Consider the following 26,031-nt stretch of genomic DNA (forward strand, 5'->3'; position numbering starts at 1 on the left):
GAAACGTAGTTAACCTATTGACCTGACCTGCTGAGTGATTTCAAAGTATTTTCTGTTTTTATTTCAAGTTTTTGTACAACTTTCATTTTCTGTGAAATTTGAATCATTTTTCAGCTTACCTGCAATGTTTGCCAAATGTACTGAAAAATAATTACTAACTAGAGGAATGCTTGTGTGGGTTAAAAAGAGTATCAATGTATTTACATCCACTGCTTCAGAAATAATGAATTTGTATATGATCCTAAATTGGTTTGAGGCCTGTATTTTAGCCAACGTTAGTTATTGGTGGGATACATTTTGCTGATATTCTAATTTTTTTAGTTTTTTTAATATTATATGAATTAGAACTTTGATTCCTTTTGTTAATACAGGGCCAAAATATATGAATCAAAACTTAACTGTAGTGGGCAACATCCACAATACATTTCAACGGATCTCAGGCAGAGGTGATAATTTCTGCTGCTGTTACTCATTTTCCTACACAGATTATGTTAATATGTAATATAGTTGTCTATCCTGACTCCTTGCTAGCCATCTCTACCTGCTGTTCCATTAACTCATTGAATAATGTCTTATGCTCAGTTTATGGCAATCAAGTATACTAAAATGGTAGTTCTGATAGGTACAAATCTTGGTGCCATCTTTCATTCCCTCATGGTCGCTTGCCATGGGTAAAGTATTAATTATGGTTCAAGGTGATTTTTGATCAAACTAGTGGCAATTTTTAAAAATGTAATCTTGCTCTGAAAAAATGACCCACATCAGTCTGCACAGCATTAACGTAGTAGCTCTAAAAGACGGCTAATTGGGAATTACTTGCATTTAGCAATTTGAGAGTTACAAATCAGGGTCAAGCAAGAGATAACAACCTGTTAAGTGTGGGGTATTTTTAATCTATTTCTCTGCTCTTGGTGCAGCCTCTAATCCAGATGTTCTGATATGGTACTGGTATGGTATACGTTTTCAATTTTGTAAAGGTTTTCTTTAAAACTTCAGAGACACTTGAAGATTGTTCTTAGAACTGGTTTCATAATAGAATCTGAGAAAACGCTGTTCCATTCTAATTGCACCTGCAGTTCTGCTCAAGAATTGACAGCTAGCCACAAGATGGCTGTTGAGGATAATCAGTGCTTGCGCAGTAGTAGTAGTTTAAACTGACCTCAGTCAAAACAGTGGAATTGCTGATGATTTAGAAGTTGAGTTGTGTACTCATATAAATTCTTTCTGCCATCTTTACCTGCTTAGTTTGGAGAAAAGACTTATGTAAGTATCTGTAGTGTTATTTCTAATCCCTAAAATTATCCCCAGTCAAAACAAATAGCTATTTTTAACCTTGAGCTTGTGAAAATGGGTGCTGTATGTTGTGCCATTGTCATGTTAATTAGCAATAATAGTTGGTAGTTAACTTTAGCGCATATGCTTCACAAAGTTGGCCTGGCGATCGTACATGTGGTTTTGTTCATTTTGAAATGGGCATGAATCTGGTCACAAACATCGTCCACTACAACTTTAAAAGTGCTTTGTTTTTGTTCATTTTGATTATCGGTATTTGATACTGCTTCTCATTCTATTTTTTTGCTCTGATAATGGATGACATATTGCAATCCAGTTATTGATGGTGCCTAAATGACTTGGAAATGTTAAGTTTCCCAAAATTTCAGCAAATTGACTTCTTAGATGCTTCTTCCTCTGCTCTTTCTTTTTGGACAATTTCCTTCATAGAACCTCATCCATGTTTTAAGGATCTTTCCATCTAGGGGCAGTCTTCATATTTAATTGTAGTTCTTATTACAATGAAATTTTATTCTTTAAATTTTTTCTAATGTCTGCCAAACTACTTCAAACAGGAAAGTACTTCAATTTAGTGCATAATTTGTGACATTGAGGTAATGAGTAGCTAGGTCAAATGTTCCCCAATTTTACATTGGTGTGATGAATTTCTGGCATTGAAATGCATTAATTATAATTTGAATGGTCTGCAGACGGGAGTTGCTTTGACCCAAAAGGATGGTTAGGGAAGAATTAAGTAGTGTTTTGTGGTGGGATATTCTCAAAAGGATTTCATTAACTGCTGTGCATTACTTATAGCTTTCTTACAACTGAGTGTTCATTCATTTATAAACATTGAATTGCCCCACTATGTTTAAATTGATCTCTTCCAGCAGCTCTAAACTCCATTTTGATGATTGCATTGCTGGTGGATTTGTTGGGGATGTCTCTCCTTATAACTTTACGTTCATTAAATCTAACTTATGTAGTTTGGTTTTTCTCTGAATATTAGCTGTAGTTTCTAATCCCCCTTTCCAATCTTGGCTTATTTTAGAATCCATAAAATAAACTAGTCATTTTGCACCATAATCTTAAGGCTTAGCTGTTTCTATTCTACACTCTTCAAAAAACTTAAAATGCATATAGCTCAATGTGCCCCATAACTTTCTATAGAGTGGCCTGTGTATGTGTTTTTCCCTTCATTGTATTTTGACTGCTTTTTGAATGATTTTCATCTGCATCCTTTTGAATTGGGACTCTGTTTGTAATTAGCCACAACAACTTCTACCTTGCTTTGTAATTTAAGTTTCTTTTGGAAGTAATAAGTGCATGTCTATGGTAAATTGCATATCTGAAAGCTTTGACTTGGATGGAATTTGGACAGTCGATCCTTAGAACAAATAATAGATGGGGAGACAAATCTTTAACTGTTGACTAAAGTTAGTCTTGCATCCATTATAAGATGATTTTATATTGCGTGTTTCCACTAAGATAAAACTAACATTGAAGCTGTCATTTGTAATACATGTAAGACTTGTTGATGCATCCCAGCCCTATTGAAAGCCAGGTGGCTGATATGTCTTGTAGCTATAATTGGCTTTGTCTCATCTTTTAATTCTAGTTCTGGTCCAAAATTCAGCAGTGGTAGCAGCAGCAGAGGGAAGATTGGCATGCAACCCGGTATCAAAATAAGGTGTGTTATTAAATTGTATTTGCCAGGAGCCCTCCTTAAAATGACAAACTGGTCCATACTTTTTTTTTTAACAACTCTCGGTGTAAGTAGCATTCTAGAAGTATGCCCACCGATCTTTTTGAAACTTGCTGATGGCGTCAATGATTAGGCTGTAAGTTGAAGTCCTGTGGTGTTGTTATTAAAAATTTAAATAAGACTGTGAAGGCCTTTTTGGAATCTAGTGGATGATTGAAGATCATATTTGAAGATTGGTTTGATTTTCTTTAATTTAGTGATTCTGCAGAAAATTTCCACTGAACCTAACAGGCAACATTGGAATGTATAGGAGTGGGAATAATCATTACTGTTCATCCATTCATCCAGTGCCTAAAAAAAATCTGGCAGTAGCTCTCTATTATGAAATTTTTCACCACGTTTAATTGCCAGGTCTTCCTCATTTTGCTGATAGTGAGTGCTGCTGTCCTTTAGCTGCTTAGTTTGTACCCTATCGTCTTGTGAATCTTAGTTAATTCCCAACTGTCTTTTCACTTGTTATAAGTTTTGGACTTGTTCAGGAAATTATAATTTGTGTTCCATTTTCTCAAGTATCGTTCTATGTGTGTTATATAATCTTTGTTTGATATACTGTGTATCAAAGTGTTTAATGCATTTTAGCAATAAATATTGGGTTTCAAGGCATAATTATGGCTGTAAGATTTCCTATAATGTTGTTTATGGAAGTGATTTGTATTAGAGGTTGACTTTTTTGCTGTTCATCATCCTGAATGTACTGGTTTAGCTAGAGGATTTGAGTGGTAAATTGTCAACCAACTTTTGCAATAAAATAGTTACATCTGAACTAATGCTTTCAGAGATAATCATAGATTCATACAGAATGGAAACAGACTTTTCAGTCCAACTAGTCCATGCTGACCATGTTGCAAACCAAACTAGTCCCACTTGCCTACATTTCCATATCCCTCCAAACCATTCCTGTTCAGTACTTAGCCAAATGTCTTTTCAATGTAACTGCCTGTATCCATCACTTCCTGTGGCAGTTCATTCCACATACAAAGCCCTGTGTGTGTGTTTAAAAAAAAAGTAGCCCCTTTTTAAGTCTTTCTCCCCTCACCTTAAAAATATGCCCCCTAGTCTTGAAGTTCCCTACCCTGGGAAATAGACACCTGGCATTCATCTTATCTATACACTTTATGATTTTATAATCCTCTATATGATCACCCCTCAACCTCTTATGCTGCAATAAAAAAAGCCCAAGCCTATCCAGCCTCTCTTTCAACCTCAAACCCTGCATTCCCAGCAGCATCCTGGTAAATCTTTTGTGAGCCCCCCCCCCCCCCCCCCAGCTTAATAATATCCTTCCTGTAACACCGTGACCAGAACTGAATACATTACTCCAGAAGAAGCCTCCACAACATCCAGTACAACCTCAACATGATGTCTCAACTCCTATACTCAATGGTCTGAGCAATGAAAGCAAGCATGCTAAATGCTGCCTTAACGATGTCTGTTATCCAAACTTCAAAGAATATACACCTAAACACCTAGGTCTCTCTGTTTGACAATACTACCTGGGGCCCTATTTTTAAATGTAGACATTCTGCCTGTATTTGTTCTAACAAAAATGCATTGCATTTATCCAAATTAAACATTTATCTGTTACTCCTCAGCCCATTGATCCAATTGATCAATATCTCCTTGTAATCTTAAATAACCTCCTTCACTGTCCACTATACCATCAGTTTTGGTATCATCTGCAAGCTTACTAACCACACCGTTGATCTCCTCTAAATCATTTATATAAACAACCAACAAAGGTGGACCCAGTACTGATCTCTGTGAAACAATGCTGGTAATGGGCCTCAAGCAAAAACAAAATGCCTCCATCACCACCGTCTCCTGCCGTTAAGCCAGTTTTGCATCCAATTGGCCAGCTCACCTTGAAGGTCATGTAATCCAACTTCACTTATTAGTCTACCATGTGAAATCTTGTCAAAGCTTTACTGAAGTAAAACAACATCTATCGCTCTATCCTTAGCAATCTTCTTGGTTACTTCTTCAAGAAACTCATAGTTTGAGACATGATTTGCCTCGCACAAAACCATGCTGACTATCCCTAACCATTCCTTGTCACTCCAAGTGCATTTAATTGCTACTTTCAGAATCATCTCAAACAACATACCCACCACTAATGTCAACCTCGCAGGTCTGTAGTTCCCAGGCTTCTCCTTACGGCCTTTAAGTAAAGGCATGACATTGGCCATCCTCCAGCACCTCACCCATGGTTATAGATGGTACAAATATCTCTGTTAGGGAAACTGCAGTTTCTTCCCTAACTTCCCATAACGTCCTGGGATACACCTGACCAGGTCCAGGTGATTTATTCACCTTTGTTTTCTAATACCTCCAGCACTTCCTCTTCCATTATGTGAACTATTTTTCAAAACATCAGTCATTTATTTCTCTGATTTCTCTAGCCTGCATTTCTTTCTCCACAGTAAATCTGGCGAAATATTCATTTAGTATCTCTCCCATCTCCTGAAGTTCAATGCAAAGGCAACCTTATTCATCTTAAGGGGTGCTATTCTCTCCCTAATTGCTATTTTGCTCTCAATGTCCGTGTAGAGTCTCTTTGAGTTAGCCTTACAGATACGGTTAAGGACATTTTGTGTCCGCTTTTTGCCCTCCTGATTTCCTTAAGAATATCCCTGCACCCATTGCACTATTGAAGATGCATATGATCTGTTGTCAATATCGAACATGGCTCGCTCTCTTTTTTTGACAAGAGCCTCAATATCTTTATTCATCCATTATACCCAATTTTTACCAGTCTTACCGTTCACTCTGTTAGGAACATAATGCCTCTGAACACTGGCTATCAGTTTTGAAAGTTTCCCACTTGGTGGTCGTCCCTTTACACGCAAACAGTCTAATCCAGTCAACTTACAAAAGTTCTTGTCTCATACCATTAAAATTTGCTTTATTCCAATTAAGAACTTTAAATTTTATGGAAAACTTATCCTTTTCCGTAACTATTTTAAAACTGATAGAATTATAGTCACTAGTTCCAAAGTGCTCCTTCACTGACTCCTCAGTCACTTGACTTACCTTATGTCCCAAGAGAAGGTCATGTTTTGCTCATTCTCTAGTAACTATATTTACATATTGATAAAGAAAATTATCTTGAACACATTTTACAAGTTCCTCACCGTCCAAGCCCATAACAGTATGGGAGTCCCATTCAATGTTTAGAAAATTAAAATTCCCCTATTATTACAACCCTTTTATTCTTGTATATATCTGCGGTCTGTCTACATGTTTGCTTCTCAATTTCCCTCTGATTATTAGGAGGTTTATGGTATAATTCCATCAAGGTGATCGTCCCTTTCCCATTTCTACGTTCTATCCATATGGCTTCACTGGGCAATTCCTCAGAGATATCCTCTTAGTACAGTAGTATTATTTTCCTTAATCAAAAACACTACCACTCCTCTCATGCCTTCCTTTTTATCCTTCCTAAAGCATCTAAAATCCAGATAATTGAGCTGTGAGTCCTGACCTTCCCTCACCTAAGTTTCTGTAATAGCAATGTCCCTGTCTCATGTTCCCATATATGCCCTGAGTTCATCAGTATAAATAAATGCAGTTTAATTCTTCAAAGTTACCTCGTTCTCTGACTTGCTGTTGTCTGTCTTTTCTAGTTAACTTGTTTTTTTCGTTCAGAACCATCCTCATCTGCCTTTATATTTTCACTGCTACTTTAGGAACCCTCTACACCCCCACCCTGACTAGTTTAAAGGCCCCTGAAAAAGAGCAAGCAGATCGCCCTGCCAGTATATTGGTCCCTTTCCAGTTAGCGCTTGTGCTTGGAATCTTACCAATACATGATTTGCTACAACACATTTCATTTAAGAAAACGTAGAGTGAAATTAAAGTGGCATTTGTACTTTGCTCAAAGTCCTAACTTATTTCTTGTGTTTTCTTCCAATTCCAAAGTCGAAGGCGCTCAAGAAGCAGAAGCCCACATAAAAAGGATAAAAGTCCAATAAGGTAATATTTCAGAAAAGCTGCGTCTTGTACATGCTGACAAAATTGCATTTCATGCATAAATTGTGCCTTTTTTTAAACTGGCAACAAAAAACAGTCAGGCTTGACTTGCATTGGATTTAACACTGACACTTTTTAAGTTCAGAATCACATGATTATGTTTTGGGATGTACACCACAAAACCTGTTACAATAAAGGTTTGCCTCTTAATCAGTTTTGTTTTACTCTGAAATGTACTGTTTTATTTACTGTACATTTTTATCATATTTGCTTTGATTACATTTTCCCTGTTTAATTCAGGCTTTTAAAATTAGAAAAATTATCTTAATGGCAATATCATGCCAGTTTGATATAACAAATTGAATAGCTTTAACTCTTCAATTTGTTATATCAAAACGAGGGCCTATTTGAGGATATTTAATAATTACGTAGCTCTAAATCTGGCTGCTTTTATTGGAATTTTAAATGTACATCTGAAAGCTTGAGTTGGTGAGTTTTGAAACCTCCTGATAATTGAAGTTGGATTCACTTGGTGTCTTCATTGTTACCAGATATACTTGGTCTTGTAACTTATATAATGGCAATGAAAAAGAGTTTTAATAGCACAGGGAAAGGTCCTCCAACCCATTTATCCTTGCTGATCATCACGCATTTATCTATACTCATCCCATTTTCCAGTTTTTGTCCCGTGGCCTTGAATGTTATAGCATTTCAAGTGCTCATCTAAATAATGAAATGTCTAATAGTTCCTGCATCTCCCACCCTTTTTGGCACTCTTAGTTCGAAGTTGGGGGAAAGTGAGGACTGCAGGTACTGGGGATCGGAGTCGAGAGTGTGGTGCTGGAAAAGCACAACTGGTCAGGCAGCATCCAAGGAGCAGGAGAATCGATGTTTCGGGCATAAGCCTCTAAGTTAATTGCAGTGTGAAAGAATTATATCAAATTTTAATGTATGATCTCAGATCTAAGACTCTGTTTACCGTAAACCATAGGGAGCCAATCGATAATATTTCTCCTGAAGAAAGAGATGCCCGAACTGTGTTCTGTATGCAACTTGCAGCACGAATTCGACCGAGAGACTTGGAAGAATTCTTTTCATCTGTGGGAAAGGTAGGATTTTTTAATATGCTAAATGAGAGTAATGTTTTCAATATTTCTCTGGAATTTTCTTCAACAGGGAGGGGGAATACATTAGTTTAGCTTGTAAAGACATTTGAACTTCGCTGATTTCAATTTTCTTCAAAACTGCCAGTTTGTTCACTCAGCATAAGGAAGTAGCAAATTTTGCGACTTCTGATTAGTCTGAAGTGCATGATGAGATGCTGCTTCGCCATAGTATGTTAAGCTTCTATTGTACATGTTGCAAAAATATTGGTATGTTAGAGTCAGCTGTTGTTGAACTTTATTTTATACCTCCATACAAGCATTATGTCTAAAAAGCATCTCTGTTTTAGTGGTGCAAATTTACACCTGCATCATATACTCTGGCCATTTTTTGGACTTAAGACAGAAAAATATAACTGTAATCTGTCTTGAGGTTGTGTCTCTCAGTGGAGAATATATCATGCCCTTTTGAATGTTTTGCCAACCTAGCTTTGGCTTAACTGTTTTCTGATTCTATTTATAAATGTAAAATTTTGAATGTGTCAATTTCCAAACCCTTATGGAAGATCTAGTGTCTAGTGATTTGAAGGCATTATTTTATAACTGGTGCATTTATGGTTTGAAGCTGTTGAATTGAGCAAGAATTGCATCTGTGTTTGTGCAGGTTCGAGACGTCAGAATGATATCAGATAGGAACTCAAGGCGTTCAAAAGGAATTGCTTATGTGGAATTTGTTGATGTGAGCTCAGTTCCACTCGCCATCGGCTTGACTGGGCAGAAGCTGCTTGGTGTGCCAATTATTGTTCAGGCTTCACAGGTGAGGGAATTTTATCTCCATATAATCTTCAGATTAGAAACTACATTATATTAGCTGAATTCTAGATCTTTTTTTCTAATCAACTGTTCAGGGACGTTATGGTATCCCACTAGAATAGATGTGACCTGAACCCAGGCCTCCTGACCCAGAGGTAGGGGCAGTACCACAACAGTCCATAGCTGAAATCTGTGTTGACTATTAACCCTTCTGCACTTGGGTAACCTCTTACTTCACCACCCTTTAGCTCGCTATTGCATTCCTCTAATTTGGGTTTGGCTCATTTTAGTCATTCAACACAACCGATGTTAAAGTTGTGAATATTCATATTTTCATAGTAATGGTAGCAGGTGTTGGCCATTTGTCCCATTGAGCCTGCTCTACCATCCATTAAGATTATGGCTGATCTATTTGTTGTCTCAGCTTCTCCTACCTGCATTATCCCCCATTACATTTAATGCCCCTCCCATGTAAAAGCTCATCCAACTGTCTCTTTAATATATTTAATGAAACTGCCTCTTCTGCTTCCTTGGACAGAGAATTCCATAGATTCACTATTCTCTGGGAAAAGCTGTTCCTCCTCATCTCTGTCATGAATCTACTCCCCCTAAACTTGAGGCCATGTCCCCCAGTCCTAGTCTCACCCAACAATGGAAACAATGTGCCTGCTTATCTTATCTATCCCTTGCATCATTTTATATGTTTCTATAAGATCCCCTCTCATTCTTCTAAATTCTAGCGAGTACAGTCCCAGGCGACTCAACCTCTCATCCTAGGGTAGCCACGTCATCTCCGGAATCAACTTGGTAAACCTCATCTGCACCATCTCCAAAGCCTTCCTCAAGCAAGGAAACCAGAATTGTGCACAATACTCCAGGTGCAGCCTCAGCAACATCATGGACAGTTGTAGTAGAACCTCCTTACTCTTAAATTCAATCCTCTAGCAATGAAAGCCAATATTTGGGTTGCCTTCCTGATTACTTGTTGCACCCACAAATCAACTTTTAACGATTCATGTACAAGCACTCCTAATTCCCTCTGCACGACAGCATGCTGCAATCTTTCACCATTTAAGTAACACTCTAACCTATTTTTATTTGGAAAGTGGATAATCTCACATTTACCAACATTGTACTTCATCTGCCAGACCTATAGTCACTTACTTAACCCATCTAAGTCTTTTGCAGACCCTCCACATCCTCTGCACTGTTTGCCTTTCCACTCAGTTTAGTGTCATCAGCAAACTTGGATACATTACACTTGGTCTGCTCTTCCAAATCTTTTCTATGTATATCATGAACAGTTGTAGGCACCCCGCTCACCACTGATGTCCAATCAGAACACCCATTTATCCCAACTCTCTGCTTTCTAATGGTTAACCAGTTCTCTACCCACACCAGTACATTCCCCACAACTCTGTGTATTCTTATCTTATGGATGAGCAGCATCTTATCGAATGCCTTCGAGAAATCCAAGAATGCAACATCTACCTTTCCCCTCTATCCATTGCGCTTGTTGCATTCTCAAAAAACTCCAGTAAATTTGTTGAGTTCCTTCCTGAATCCATGTCAGCCTGATGGAACCCTTTACATCCAGATGTCTCACTATTTCTTCTTTACTGATAGCTTAACATCTTAAAATGCTGGAATCTAATTGGCCTATAGTTGCCTGTCTTTTGCCTACACCCTTTTTTTAAACAGTGGCGTGACATTTGCTGTCTTCCAGACCTGCCCTGAGTCCAATGAATTTTGATAAATTACCACTATTGCATCTACTGTAACTTCCTCCATTTCTTTCAGCTCCCTGGGCTGCATTCCATCAGGACCAGGGGTCATATCCACCTTTAGATCCACAGGTTTGTTCAACACTATCCCTTTAGTGATAATGATTGAATTGAGGTCTTCACCTCCTATTGTATCCTTAACAACATTCTTTGGCATGTTAGGCACATCTTCCACTGCGAAGACTGACATAAAATAGTTATTCAAGGCCTTGGCTATTTCAGCATTATCCAATATTGATTCCCCTTCCTTATCCTGCAAAGGACCTTGGACCACTTCAGCCACCGTTTTCTGTTTTGTATATTTGTAAAAACTTTTCCTACCTGTTTTTATATTCTGTGCTAATTTGCATTCATAATTTATCTATCTTTATTACTTGTTTTGTAGTTCTTTGTTGCTTTTTAAAATTTTCCAAATCTTCTTGTTTCCCACTACTCTTAGCTACTTGTACGCCTGAGATTTTAGCTGAATTCCTTCCTTTATTTCCTTGGTTATCCAAGGCTAGTCTTCCTACCCATACTATCCTTGTTTTTGATTGTAATATACTTTCCTTGAGCACTGTGAAAAGTCTGTTTGAAAGTCCTCCACTTGCTCAACTGTTCCACCATATATGTTATTTTCAAAGTCTAACTTAGCCAACCCCTTCCTCATCCCCATTATAGTCTCTCTTGTTTAAGCATAACACCCTGGTTGTAGATACTATTTCACCCTCCATTTATATCCGAAGTTCGATCATACTGTGATCACTCCTTCCAAGAGGATCCTTAAATACGAGATCATTAATTTTACTTTCTCATTACACAATACAGAGGAATCTCAATTATCTTAACGAGATGGGCACTACTTCGTTCTGTTAATTGATTCAATGACTTACCTCTGGTGCTCGGGAGTTTTGTGTTAAGTCCACTCTCCGATCAGGAGACTAGGCAGCAACACACTGCATGTGAGCCTCTGCTCACCCCAAATATCGCCCACCTCTGCCCCTGCCCTCTCTTCGGCGCAGACGGACTGGACACCAACAAGACTGTCTTTTGGGGGATGAGTCTCCAAATAGCATGCACGCACACACACACAACTTTTTACCTAAACTTTTTGACAGGTTTCTTTGCCCTGTACAGGGCAATGTTGGAGAGACAATCTGGGGAAGGTGATGGGGGGTTTAGGGTACACTGTTGTGTGGACCTCTGGGGAAAGTGGAGTGAGGAAAGAGAGGGAGCGGCATGTCAGTCATTTGGAGAGGTGCCTGGGCTCCCGTCGATGTCCAGGATTGTTCTCGGCAGCATTTCAGTTGGCCGAGTTCACTTTTAATCACTGTAAACAAAAGACGCTATCAGTGTTGGAAACACGTCTGTGATGTAGTGTTTCTATCGGGATCTCTAGATCTCCTTCCAATAATCCAATATTTGAATAATTGATATTTGGATAATCGAGGTTCCTCTGTACCAGGTCTAAGGTTGCACACTCCCTTGTAGGTCCAGTAGCGTGCCGTAAAAGAAAGTTACCACTAAATTGTATGAATTCCTTTTCAAGACTGGCTCTACCAACTTTATTTGGCCAATCAATGTGCTTCTTCAAGCCTAACCATTACAATCATTGATTGTATTAATTTACCTTGATTTCCCTCTTGCAGGCTTTAACATGAACAACATGGTTCGCCTCAGTTGCTTACTTTTGTTGAATGCTATGCTGTTTAAATAGAGTCAGAGAGTATAGCAATTGCTTTGTTTCATATTCTCACACCCCAATATAGTCAAGCATCATCTGTTGCTAAGATAGCATAAATACCATTCTCACTAACGCTGTAACTTTTAGGCCATTCAGTGCTCTGCATCGAGCTACACATCCTGTCCCCATCCTGACCTTTGCTGACCTACACTGCTTCTCCATCTTGTTTCTCATCTCAAGTTTTAATCTTGGAATCATAGAGATGTACAGCATGGAAACAGACTCTTCGGTCTAACCTGTCCATGCTGACCAGATATCCTAACCTAATCTTGTCCCATTTGCCAGCACTTAGCCCATATCTGTCTAAACCCTTCCAATTCATATACCTATCCAGATGCCTTTTAAATGTTCCACCACTCCACCATTTCTACCACTTCTCTGGCAGCTCATTCCATAAATGCACCACCCTTTGTGTGAAAACGTTGCACCTTAAGCCCCTTCTGTATCTTTCCCCCCTCACCCTAAACCTATGCCCTCTAGTTTTCCTGCATCAGGGAAACGACCGTGTCTATTTATCCTCTCCATGCCCCTCGTGATTTTATAAACCTCTATAAGGTTACTCCTCAACCTCCGATGCTATAGGGAAACAGCCCCAGCCCACTCAACCTCCTCCTGTATATAGCTCAAATCTTTCAACCCTGGCAACATCCTTGTAAATCTTTTCTGAACCCTTTCAAGTTTCACAACATTCTTCCGATAAGAAGGAGACCAGAATTGCATGCAATATTCCAAAAGTGGCCTAACCAATGTCCTGGACAGCCACAACATGACCACCCAACTCTTACAGTCGATCGTCTGACCAGTAAAGAAAAGAATACCAAACGCCACCTTCACCAACTTCTTGAATCATTAGTGTCAGACTAAATAACCTGCCATTTCTCTGTTGTGTACTCCAACATTACTACTTCAGTGATTTAGATACTTTAGATCACTCCCAAAAATCTCTCTGCCAATTCAAGCCTAAATGTTACTTTGATCGTTCGTTCTTCTGGTCTTTGGCATCTTGTTTGTTTTTGTTATGCCCCTGTGAAACTAAGTGGCACCCTTTTTCTGCATTGTAAATGCTAGATGTTAATTGGGTATGTGTAACTATCATATTTTAATTAGTAACATTGGAAATATTAGAAATGAGATGACATGCCATTTTGAAGTTGCAAGAATTGTGTGGAAGTTTTCCTTGAAAGTTACAGTGGATAGGGCTGACAACAGAACCAATCGTCAGTTTGCAAGCTTAGTCAACAGGTACATCCAAAGTAATGTTTCAGTTTTGGTCAGTTTGTGGATCTATTATCTTTTAACATAAAACTTTTTTCCCAATTAAGTACATGTAATGCATCACACAACTGATGAGCAATCTATTATGCCATTTCAGTCATGACCCTGGCAATCTATATTTTAAAAAACTTTGTCAAACTTCATAATTGTAGGGGAATTGACAGTTGTCGGATAGTAAGCATCACAGAACAAGAGTTGGCCTTTCAGATTGAAGCTTGGTCTGCTTTTAATGTACTTATTAGATGGTCGGTATTTCAATGTCTTTTTTTTTGTGGTCCCCTATCCCTTAATACCCTATGTCTATGTCATGAATTATCTAAATCAAGAAAAGCACTGATCCTCCTACCATTCCCTGAAACCTCACTGTGTACCTTCCTCCAGACCCCAAATAAACCTTACAACACTGTTTCTCTTGACTCAGCCAATTTTATATCCAGGGTGCCATTGTCCCATTTTATTCAATTGCCGACAAGCCTGTTATAACGCTCTTTAAATATATTTTGTGTGTCTGTGCACCATGTCAACTGCATTACTCTGGTCAACTGTGTTGCCTTATCAAAAAAAGTCCTCAACCAAATTAGATAACACAATTTGTCTTTAATGAGCTCATGCTGGTGAATTGACATTTGTGAATTTTGCTGATTGACCTATTATAAGAAATTCTTCAATGTCAGAATGAACTCTGCATCTCGAGCTTGTGCTTAAAGCCGTTGTAACCAGCATCTAAACCGTACTATTAACCAGTTCTCTGGCACAACTCTTATCAAAGCAGGATTGGGAGATTTTGGACAGTGCTTCCAATTTTCATGCTTTCTTCCTCTTCATCCTCTGATCCTCGTGATTGCATCAGCTTTAATTAAAGTCAGCCTTATATCTTTTTTCATCAATTTTTAGCCTACCTGCTGTCACAGTTACATTCTGTTTGATTTTTGACAGCATCTTTGATAAAGATAAATTTGAAGTATTCACTGAGTACCTCAGCCACATTGTCTACCTCAGTTTCCTTTCATACCACAGATTATCCTGGCTTGGAAATGTTTGTCATTTGTCACTTAATTGAAATACCCTCCATAACTCTGCGGCTATAGTTGATGAACATTTCAAGGGAAAACAGCAGTGTCACCTTCTCGTGAGCAGTTACAGTTGGTTAATAAATACTTACCTTGCCAGTGATGTGTATAGTTAATGAGCAAGTAAGGAAAAATGTATTAAAGTCAACAATGAACTTATTAAAATACTCGATAAACAGACAGTTACTTTCTCTTAGCCGATGAGCAGCCTTTTCGTGCCAGAGGCTTCGTTACCTTGCAACTGTCATTTAGTGGAATAAGGTTTAATATTGTCATGAAAAGAACCTGGGATCTTTTTTCAAACTTAATTCAGTTGTTTGTAATATCTGAATAAAAGAACCATCATGGACACCATTATTTAAAATGGAATTCTTTCAATGCTCTATCATTTAGTAAATATATTCTTTTTCTTTGGTAGTATTTCTACAATTTGCTGTCAATTTCATCTTACCTTGGTTACAATCATAGTATTTTAACTTGATGTGGAGAAGCTGGTGTTGGACTGGGGTGGACAAAGTTAAACAATCACATAACACCAGGTTATAATCCAACAGGTTTATTTGGAAGCAATTTTAACAAGTGATTCTATGTACTACTTCAAAAGAGGTTAACTTCACTCATTTATGTGAAACAGGCTGAGAAGAACCGAGCAGCAGCTCTTGCTAACAACCTACAGAAAGGCACAGCAGGACCAATGAGGCTATATGTAGGATCGTTACACTTCAATATTACTGAGGAAATGTTGAGAGGAATTTTTGAGCCCTTTGGGAGAGTAAGTATAATGTCAAGATTTAGAGGGGCCTTGGTCTGAAGAATTCACTAAATGCACTAAATCAAATTTTGTTGCGAAATATGGGATACTAGTTCTGTTAGACTGGTGTATTTTGATCTGTGTTTAAATACCCCTGTAACACTTCTGATTAAACATTGATTCTCTTTTGTTGGATATCATCAATATTCAGTGGCATTACCTTTGCTGAAGCCCACAGTATCAACATCCTGGTGTATGGCTATCTAGAAATTGAACTAGAATAAGTACTGTAGTTGCAAGAACAGTTCAGGGGCTATGAATCTCACCGCAAGCAACTCACCACCCTGTCACCCCAAAGTGTCTTTCATGGCATAAGTCAGGAGTGTATTGGAATGCTTGTCACTTGTCTGGATGAGTGTAGCTTCAACAAGAAATTTTACGCAATATGGAACAAATCAGCCAGCTTGGTTGGCATTGCATTCACAAGCATTTACTCTTTTCACTGCTGATGCACATTGGCAACAGCCTGCAGAAAATAATGCAGAATTCATAAAGGCTCTTTTAGACAGCACCTTCCAAACTAACAATCACTACCATCCAAAAAGTCAAGGACAGCAGAAAAAGGTCAACACCACCTACAAACTGTGCTCCAAACCACTCCTCCATCATACCTTGGAAATGTATCATCATTTCTTTAGTGCTGCTAGGTCAAAACTCTGGAACTCCCTCCCTAACAGCAATTGGTTTATCTGTACTAAATAGACTTGAGGAATTCAAGAAGGCAGCTCAACGCCACCGTCTCCAGGGTAACTAAGAATGCGTAAGACCCAGCCAGTGACATGCATGTCTCATGAATGATTTTTCATTTAAGTGATAATACCACTGGCCCAGTAATCCAGAACCCTAATGTCAGAGGATACACAATGGTAGCTGGTGAAATATGAAAAATCTGAATGAAGAAGCTAGCCAATGGCAACCCACAGACTTGCTATCAATTATTAGAAAAAAAATTGTCCTGTGCATGAATGTTCCTTAGGGAAAGAAAACTGCCCTCCTTAACTGATTGTTTGTAATGGATCTATATGGACTAGAGTAAGGTGTTCGACAAGGTTCCCCATGGGAGACTTATTGATTAGCAAGGTTAGATCTCATGGAATGCAGGGAGAACTAGCCATATGGATACAGTACTGGCTCAAAGGTAGAAGACAGAGGGTGGTGGTGGAGGGTTGTTTTTCAGACTGGAGACCTGTGACCAGTGGAGTGCCACATGGATCGGTGCTGGGCCCTCTACTTTTTGTCATTTACATAAATGATTTGGATGCGAGCAATAAGAGATACAGTTTGTAAGTTTGCAGATGACACCAAAATTGGAGGTGTAGTGGACAGCAAAGAGGGTTACCTCAGATTACATCAGGATCTGGACCAGATGGGCCAATGGGCTGAGAAGTGGCAGATGGAGTTTAATTCAGATAAATGCGAGATGCTGCATTTTGGGAAAACAAATCTTAGCAGGATTTATACACTTAATGGTAAGATCCTAGGGAGTGTTGCTGAACAAAGAGACCCTGGAGTGCAGGTTCATAGCTCCTTGAAAGTGGAGTCACAGGTAGATAGGATAGTGAAGGAGGAGTTTGGTATGCTTTCCTTTATTGGTCAGAGTATTGAGTACAGGAGTTGGGAGGTCATGTTGCGGCTGTACAGGACATTGGTTAGGCCGCTGTTGGAATATTGCATGCAATTCTGGTCTCCTTCCTATCAGAAAGATGTTGTGAAACTTGAAAGGGTTCAGAAAAGATTTACAAGGATGTTGTTAGCGTTGGAGGATCTGAGCTACAAAGAGAGGCTGAACAGACTTAGGCTGTTTTCCGTGGAGCATCAGAGGCTGAGGGGTGACCTTCTAGAGGTTTACAAAATTATGAGGGGCATGAATAGGATAAATGGGCAAAGTCTTTTCCCTGGGGTCGGGGAATCCAGAACTAGAGGGCATAGGTTTAGGGTGAGAGGGGAAAGATATAAAAGAGACCTAAGGGGCAATTCTTTCACGCAGAGGGTGGTACGTGTATGGAATGAGCTGCCAGAGGAAGTGGTGGAGGATCGTATAATTGCAACATTTAAGAGGCATTTGGATGGGTATATGAATAGGAGGGATATGGGCCTGGTGCTGGCAGATGGGACTAGATTGGATTGGGATATCTGGTCGGCGTGGACGTGTTGGACCGAACGTTCTGTTTCCATGCTGTACATGTCTATGGCACTTTGACTCTAATTGCCTAGAGAGAAACGCCTATACTCCTTGAACAATTTTTTTTTAAAAAAGCTCAACCTCAGCAGGGTTGTAAAGCCAGCTGCTTATCAAATAGCCATTAATCAATACATACGCTGATTTGCCATTCGCAGTATTAAACGTTCTTTTAAATCTTTTACAAATCTTGTCTGATATTCATCTGCCAGTTATGCTTTTCTTGAAAACACAGGCCTTTTTTTAAGGCACGCATTGATGTGGAATCTTAACTAAGTTTTTAACAATTACTGTCTCGGCAATTTGCATTCAACTACAGTCATCCGAAATTTGTAGATTGGTTCAGTTCTACACAGGAGTCTTTCCTTACTGATGATAGGTTTGTACTTGTTGACAATTGGAACTGGTTAGCAGATTATCTCAGAATTTCATTTGATTGGTAGAATGTCTACAAATAAGGTTTGACCTTTATAGGTTAGGCATAGAGTTTGTATATTTTTACATGCATATTTGAAGTTTGTTTAAACTGTGATTTTGTGCTTACTGTTCGCTTTCTTAGATTGAAAATATCCAACTGATGATGGATAGTGAAACCGGGCGGTCAAAAGGTTATGGATTCATAACAGTAAGTCCGAGGTTTTTGTTCCCCTTTTTGGAAATAAGTTTTTCCATCATCTGTTTTGAACAAGTTCTCTAAAAAGCAAGAACTTTTTAATCATTGCCCAAATTAATTTAAAACTAATTGGTGACTTGATATTTTCTATTCAGTTTTCTGATGCTGAGTGTGCAAAGAAGGCTTTGGAACAGTTGAATGGCTTTGAACTTGCTGGTAGACCAATGAAGGTTGGTCATGTTACAGAGCGATCAGATTCATCCAATGCAAGCTCGTTCTTGGACAGCGATGAACTGGAGAGGACTGGCATTGACCTTGGAACGACAGGACGCCTACAGTTGATGGCTAGGCTTGCAGAAGGTATTTTAATAGGAGTGGGTAGGAAGATTTGAAACTGTTGTGAAATTTATCCTGCAGATTCATCCTCTGTACTTGTTGAATAGGGTTACAGTAGCACTTTAAATTCAATTGCATATAGACTCAATGGACTACTTTGAAATTTTATTTCTTTGGTTTTGTTGCATAGGTTTTGTACTTTGTAATTTTCCTCACAATAAGATTCCTCAGTCCAGTCTGTTCTGTCCTCTGGTTAAAAGATTGATAAAGATATTCAAAATTTAATTATCCTACAGCAGGCAGAGCAACATTGTTGAGATGCAATTGTAATATGATTTCCTTTTCTGAAAATGCTGACTTGAATCTGAATAGCATGCAGCATTTGATCCATTTTTGACTGAATGGAAGTAGTTGACTTCCAAAATCAACAATGTTACTGGTCCTTTGGAGCCACACTGTAGAGTAAGCCAAGGCACTCTGAGACCCCTGTGAAAGCTCAAGCCTGTCCCCTTAAAAACCTGCAAATTGTTTACAAATGTATTTAGTAGTTTTTAACAGTAGCAATACAGTAGGTATTACAGTAGCTATTATATTCTCTTGTAACTAGATTCACAGTTGTGGAGAAGCCAATTTTAGGAATTTTTAAATTGTGTATCATGAATTATACATAGAATTTACCATATAGAAGGAGATAGTTCAGTCCCTCAGATCTTGTGCTATGTTAGCTCCACATGAGCTTCCACCCTCCTTTGACATCTTGTCCGAAGAGTGTTTGTAACTTTTTTATTCCTGTCTATATCATCTATTTATCTAGATTCTGCTTAAATGTACCTTTGAAGTTGCTGAGGCAAATAACAGTTGGTAACTAGTTTCGTTTTCTCACCACTCCCTGGATGAAGAAACTTATCCTGAATTGCCTCTTGGATTTAATAGTGGTTTTAGATTTATATCCTGTAACTTCAGAATTTCTCACAAATGAAAGCATCTTCCTATGTTGTCAAGCCCTTCATATTTTCAAATACTTCCATTATGTCACCTGCAGCTTGGTTTTGTTAAGCATCGAGCCCAAGCCTGTTAGTTTTCCCTGATGATTGCACCCTGTTTATTTTGTTATCATTATATGTTTTTGTCTCATGTCATTCTTTGTCTCCTTTTTTGTTATATTGTGACCAGCATTTTGTGTCATACCGAGGTCTAAGATGCTGTATGAAATATGATTTTACTTTTTGCACAAAAGTATGGACTTCTGTGACCTTAATTTGCCATCGCAACTTCAAATTGAGTTAATGTGCACCCCTATATTCTTTTATCTCTCTTCTGCATTAAGGCTTTTGCTATCCAAGTAATATGTAGCCTTCATCTGCATCCTTCCTACTCCCAACATGCATCACCTTTCATTTATCTGCATTAATATTAACGTCAATATCCATTCTTCAAACTTGGTCTAATGATGTTGTATTTTGTTGCTGTCTTCCTCAGTTTAACTGTACCCCTTTAAACTTTGTATTGCCTCAGATAATTGCAGTCCTGTTTTTTGAATCCCAATTGTTTATATAAATGAACATGGTTCGAGCACCTATCCTTTTGAACACCACTTGCCTCAACTCTACCAGTTAGAGTAATTCTTTTTTTAAACCTACTGAATTTTCTCATTTGTAGTGAATTTATGTCTGTTTTGTCATCTGGTTCCTAAATATTTCTGTATTGACATGTTGTTAATGCAATAATTATTCTTGTTTGCAATGTCTGCTTTTCTTATTTATCTATTTTATTTTGGTTCAGGAACAGGGTTGCAAATTCCCCCAGCAGCACAGCAAGCATTGCAGATGAGTGGCAATATTTCATTGGGTGCCATGGCAGCAGTAACGGGTATGATTAGATTTTTCAGACTTTTTAAGCAATGAACAAGATTGGTGTTTGTGCATGTCCTAATTAAGTCATAGAGATGTACAGCACAGAAACAGACCCTTCAGTCCAACTCGTCCATTAGCATTGCAGTACAATCACAATATGGTCAAATTTGGGGGAATCTGTTCTGTACCTCTGTTAAGACTAGAAAGGTTGCTAATATTATGATAAATAATAGATTTTCCACTCTAAGGAGAAGCCAGCTCTTGCGGAATATTAACATTGATGAAAACGGGACACCTTGTTTTCTAACCAGTGAAATGGGTGAGAAATTTGTGTTTTCTTCAATCTCACTCAGGGTGGCATGTGTATGGAATGAGCTGGCAGGGGAAGTGGTGGAGGCTGGTACAATTGCAACATTTAAGAGGCATTTAGATGGCTATACGAATAGGAGGGATTTGGCGGGATATGGGCCAGGTTCTGGCAGGTGGGACTAGATTGGGTTGGGATATCTGGTCAGCATGGACAGGTTGGACCAGAGGGTCTGTTTCCATGCTCTACATCACTGACTCTAGTTCTGCTTCTATTCCATAATGTTGAATCAGTGATGTAGATCTTTATTTCACTGGCTAAGCGGACAGATATAATAGAGCGAGAGTTATTGATCTATTGTTTGGAAAATTCTAGCTTCACTGTATGGTTTGCGCTACTCTAGTTAATCTCATTGAAGTTGGATCTTTTCAGCAGCTGATAGGAGTCGCGCAAGTTGGGGAGAAAATGCTGGACACAAAAGTTGTTCTGGGCACTGATGTGGGGAGGTTCCTCATATTTAAGTTGTGTAATGTATTCATGCCACAGAATGTCCCTTTGGAGTAGATGATAGAAATGCTAAGAGAAGGCTAGGAGGTGGCTACTACCTGTGAATTACATCTGAATTGTGTATCACCATTTTCTTTTAGGAAAGAACACTGGAAGAATATCATAATTTACATACCCTAGTTTTAGTAATTATATTGCCTTTAGATACAGTTTGCCCCTTTGACATAATCCTGAAATGTGATATTCTGTGATGAAATGAAAAGGGAATTTCTTTTTCTGTTTGGCTGTGGGGGTGCTGAAATTTTATTTATTTTTAAGGCAGATTTGGATAAATTCTTGATAAGGGAGTGAAATTTTATTGGGGGCAGGTGGATATGGCCATGATTTTACTGAATGGCTTGAGCAATCATAGTCATACAGATGTGGAAGTTAGACCCTTCAGTTCTGCCAGTCCAGTCAAGTGGCCTTTTCCTATCCCCTAATTCAAATCTTCATGTTTCGCAATCAAGTTCAGTGTAATACAAAAATACAGTACTTGTCATTACAGGGTCCTAATTATAAATTTGATGTTTAGTGGTGCAGCTAATACAGCTTTGATTTTCTTTGTATAGTATTTTAATTATATGATTCTGTGTAGTGTGCACTTTTAATCTACGAGGCTAGTTGAGCAAAGATTTGTATGTTAATTAACATTGTTTTAAATATAACTCTTTAATATTTTCTGTTTTTGCTTTGCACTTAGACTTGCAAGCAAGAATTATCCAACAGACTGAAGGTAAAAATTTGCAGGAATTTTCTTTTTCTAAAATTAAACTAGAAAATTATCACTTTTCTTTAAACATTTGGACAAATTCGAAGTGCAGAGTGCTGCACTTAGTTCTGTGTGCAGTTCAAAATGCAGGCATAGTGAATAAGTCGCATTCTTCAAGTTAATCTGTTGTACAGTAATTAAGGAAAGGACACCCTGGAGAAGGTTTCATGGAGAATTTTATATCCCACAGGCATCTGATGCCTTTGTTTAATACCTTGCTTGAAAGTCAGTACTTCCAAAAGTGCAACATTTCTGTACTGAACTGAGAAAGCAGAATCCTCTATGTATATTCCAGAATTTGTATTGTGTGGATCTTATATTCAAGACTGCACCTGGAGTGCTGCAAGTATTCTACCTTATGATCATAAGGTTTTTTGAAACTAATGTGACCATGACACAACACTGCAGTACGTAATGATGTCATTTTTCTCATTCTCAATCTGTTAAGTACTTCAAATGTATTTGATTGGATGTAATGCTGTTTGGGATTGTGAATAGCACTATTTAAATCAGAGCTTATTTTTAGTTTTTGTAAGATGTCTGGTAGTTCTGGAATTTCAAAAGTGAACTGGCACATAACTAAAATTCTACAGTGTATATTATGTCAGGATGTGAGCAGATTGTAACACACTTAAAGATATGGCCGTGGGCGGCACGGTGGCACAGTGGTTAGCACTGCTACCTCACAGCGCCAGGGACCTGGGTTCAATTCCCGCCTCAGGTGACTGACTGTGTGGAGTTTGCACATTCTCCCCGTGTCTGCGTGGGTTTCCTCCGGGTGCTCCGGTTTCCTCTCACAGTCCAAAGATGTGCGGGTCAGGTGAATTGGCCATGCTAAAATTGCCCCTAGTGTTAGCTAAGGGGTACATGTAGGGGTATGGGTGGGTGGCGGGTCGGTGTGGACTTGTTGGGCCGAAGGGCCTGTTTCCACACTGTAAGTAATCTAATCTAAGTAATCTAATCTAATATATATAGGCATTGCAGTTATGCAGGAGCAATATGAACACAAACTAATTACTTTTTGAAGTAGTTAAGGGCAATTATAAGTTATTGAAAGTACATAAACTAAAAATATTTATATTTGCTATGTACATATGTATTCAAGCAGATACATAATTAGTCTTTTGGGCATTATTTTAAGTCTTATTGTTATTTCAGCACTGAATCCTCCTGTGACTGTAAATACCCCACCAATAGCGACGCAGTGTTTTCAGCTCTCCAACATGTTTAACCCACAGTCGTAAGTGTTTTCGAATTCTTTTCTGTTGATTGTTTTCCTGAATTACATTCTAAAATATAACGCCAAATAAAGCATTGTTCGCTAGCAACCTATATATCTATTTTCCATTTATAATCTAATTATTCAGTGACCTTTGAGACAAATAATCGGAATGATTTAATGTAACGAATATAAGAACATGGGAATTCACTGCTGCAGAAATTTGAATTATCAAACTATATAAACTGAGTAGGTTGTCAATTAAGTCCACTGATAATTAATGTGGGGAAAAAATGTTTTATTCAAGAAATGAGCAAGTTGTTAAAGTACATCACTTTTGTTGCTAGGGCCAGTTGCTATAGTGTGCCTCTTTTTCAACCTGTTAGCGGCGTCAAAATGTTTAATGATTGGCATGTGGCAATCAGCATCAAAATGTTTGTTTTTTAATTAATGTTCCCAAGTTGTGTGCATAGAAATCTGATGATAACTATCAGCTTGCTATCTAAGGCAAAGTGATATTGTGTCATGTTGACAGCTTGAAAACAGTTGCAAATTCACAGAAGACTTGAATGCATTTTTGGGCCCCTACTGAGATTCTGCAGTTATGTCTCAATTAATTTCTACCCCAGATGATGATGTGCTTTTGTGTTGTTCCTGAGTGTTAGAATAGACTGAAAGTGGCCAATGCAGCACCGAGATCTGAATTAGAACATAGAATAGTGCAGCACAGTACAGGCCCTTCAGCACTTGTGCCAACCTTTTAGCCTACTTTAACATCAAATTAACCTACATTCCCTTCATTTTACTTTCATTCATGTGCCTATCCAAAAGTTGCTTAAATGTCCCTAATGTATCTGACTCTGCTACCACTGCTGGCAGTGCATTTCATGCACCCTCCTCTCTAAAGAACATACCTCTGACATCTTCTCTAAGCCTTCTTCCAATCACCTTACTTAAAATTATGCCCCAGCATGATAGCCATTTGCGTCATGGGAAAAAGTCTCTGGCTATCCACTCTATCTATATCTCTCATCATCTTGTACACCTCTGTCAAGTCACCTCTCGTCCTTCTTTGCTGCAATGAGAGTAGCCCTAGCTCCCTCAGCCTTCTTTCATTAAGACGTGCTCTTCTGTCCAGGCAGCATCCTGGTAAATCTTCACATTCTAAAGCTTCCACATCCTTCCTATAATGAGCCAACCAGATCTGAACACAATATTCCAAGTGTAGTTTAACCAGGGCTTTATAGAGGTTGATCACGGGGCTCTTAAACTCACTTCCGCTGCTAATGAAAGTCAGCACACCTTATGCTTTCTTAACAATCCTATCAACTTGGGTGACAACTTTGAAGGATTTATTGACATGTACTCCAAGATCCCTATTCCTCCATGCTGTGAAGAATCCTGCCTTTAACCCTGTAATCTGCATTCAAATTCACCCTTCCAAATTGAATCACTTCACACTTTTCCAGATTGAACTCGATCTGCCACTTATCAGACCAGCTCAGCATCCTGTCAGTGTCCCATTGCAACCTACAACAGCCCTCCACATGAGCCACAACTCCTCCAACCTTCGTGTCATCGGCAACTTACTAACCCACCCCTTCCACTTCCTCATCCAAATCATTTATAAAAATTACAAAGAGCAGAGGTCCCAGAATTGATCCCTGCGGAATATGTACTGGTCACCGAGCTCTAGGTTGAATACCGTCCATCTGCTACCACTCTCTGTCTTATATGGGCAAGTCAATTCTGTATAAAGTCAGTCAGATCTCCCTGTATCCCACACCTCCTTATTTTCTGAATGAGCTTACGTGCTAAAATCCATATGCACCACATCCACTGCTCTAGCTTTGTCAGTGTGTTTTGTCACATCCTCAACGAATTCAGTAAGGCTTGAGGCATACCTGCCCCTCTCAAAACCAAGCTGACTATCTCTAAACAAGCAATGCTTTTCCAAATAAACATCAATTCTGTCTCTCCAGTAATTTACCCACCACTGACATAAAACTGACTGGTCTGCAATTCCCAGGATATACCTATTCCCTTAAACAAGGGAATAATATTTGCCACTCTCCAATCATTTGGTACTACTCCAGTGGACAGTGAGGACACAAAGATCACTGCCAAGACTGCAGCAATTTCTTCCCTTGCTTCCTGGATATATCCTGATTGGCCCAAGGGTCTTACCTATCCTCATGTTTTTCAAAATTTTCAGCACATCATCCTTCTTAACATCAGCCTGGTTGAGCATATCAGCCTGGTTCACACTTTTCTCACAACAAGAAGTTCCCTCTCACTTGTGAATACTGAAGCAAGATATTCATCAAGGACTCCCCTATTTCCTCCGACTCCAAACACCGCTTCCCTGCACTATCCCTGATTGGCCCTACCCTCACTATGGACATCCTCTTGTTCCTCACAAGCGTGGTACATTTTGGGGTTTCCTTAATTGTATCCGTCAAGGCTTTTTCATGTTCCCTTCAAGCTCTCCTAAGTCCATTCTTCAGTTCCTTCCTGGCTATCTTGTAGCCTTCTAGAGCCCTGCCTGATCTTGCTTTCTCAATCTTTAAGTGCAAAGCTTCTTTCTTCCTCTTGACTAGATGTCCCACGTTTCTTGTCAT

At 38.7% G+C, this 26,031-nt stretch overlaps 1 protein-coding gene across 3 annotated transcripts in view; it reads left to right on the forward strand.

Annotated features, from left to right (window-relative positions):
* Positions 1–26,031, forward strand: part of rbm39a (RNA binding motif protein 39a) — a 45,758-nt gene that overhangs the window by 13,629 nt on the left and 6,098 nt on the right. For 2 of the 3 annotated variants that reach the window (XM_060836528.1, XM_060836527.1), the window contains 11 exons: positions 372–446; positions 2,891–2,962; positions 6,956–7,009; positions 7,998–8,115; positions 8,774–8,926; positions 15,409–15,546; positions 18,324–18,389; positions 18,533–18,737; positions 20,496–20,582; positions 22,123–22,155; positions 23,350–23,431. In XM_060836528.1, the coding sequence (XP_060692511.1) occupies positions 372–446; positions 2,891–2,962; positions 6,956–7,009; positions 7,998–8,115; positions 8,774–8,926; positions 15,409–15,546; positions 18,324–18,389; positions 18,533–18,737; positions 20,496–20,582; positions 22,123–22,155; positions 23,350–23,431 (1,083 nt within the window). The remainder of the gene's footprint in view (positions 1–371; positions 447–2,890; positions 2,963–6,955; positions 7,010–7,997; positions 8,116–8,773; positions 8,927–15,408; positions 15,547–18,323; positions 18,390–18,532; positions 18,738–20,495; positions 20,583–22,122; positions 22,156–23,349; positions 23,432–26,031) is intronic. The other variant, XM_060836529.1, reaches the window with a different exon arrangement.

This window comes from Hemiscyllium ocellatum, chromosome 15, assembly GCF_020745735.1.
Source record: "Hemiscyllium ocellatum isolate sHemOce1 chromosome 15, sHemOce1.pat.X.cur, whole genome shotgun sequence".
NCBI lineage: Eukaryota > Metazoa > Chordata > Chondrichthyes > Orectolobiformes > Hemiscylliidae > Hemiscyllium > Hemiscyllium ocellatum.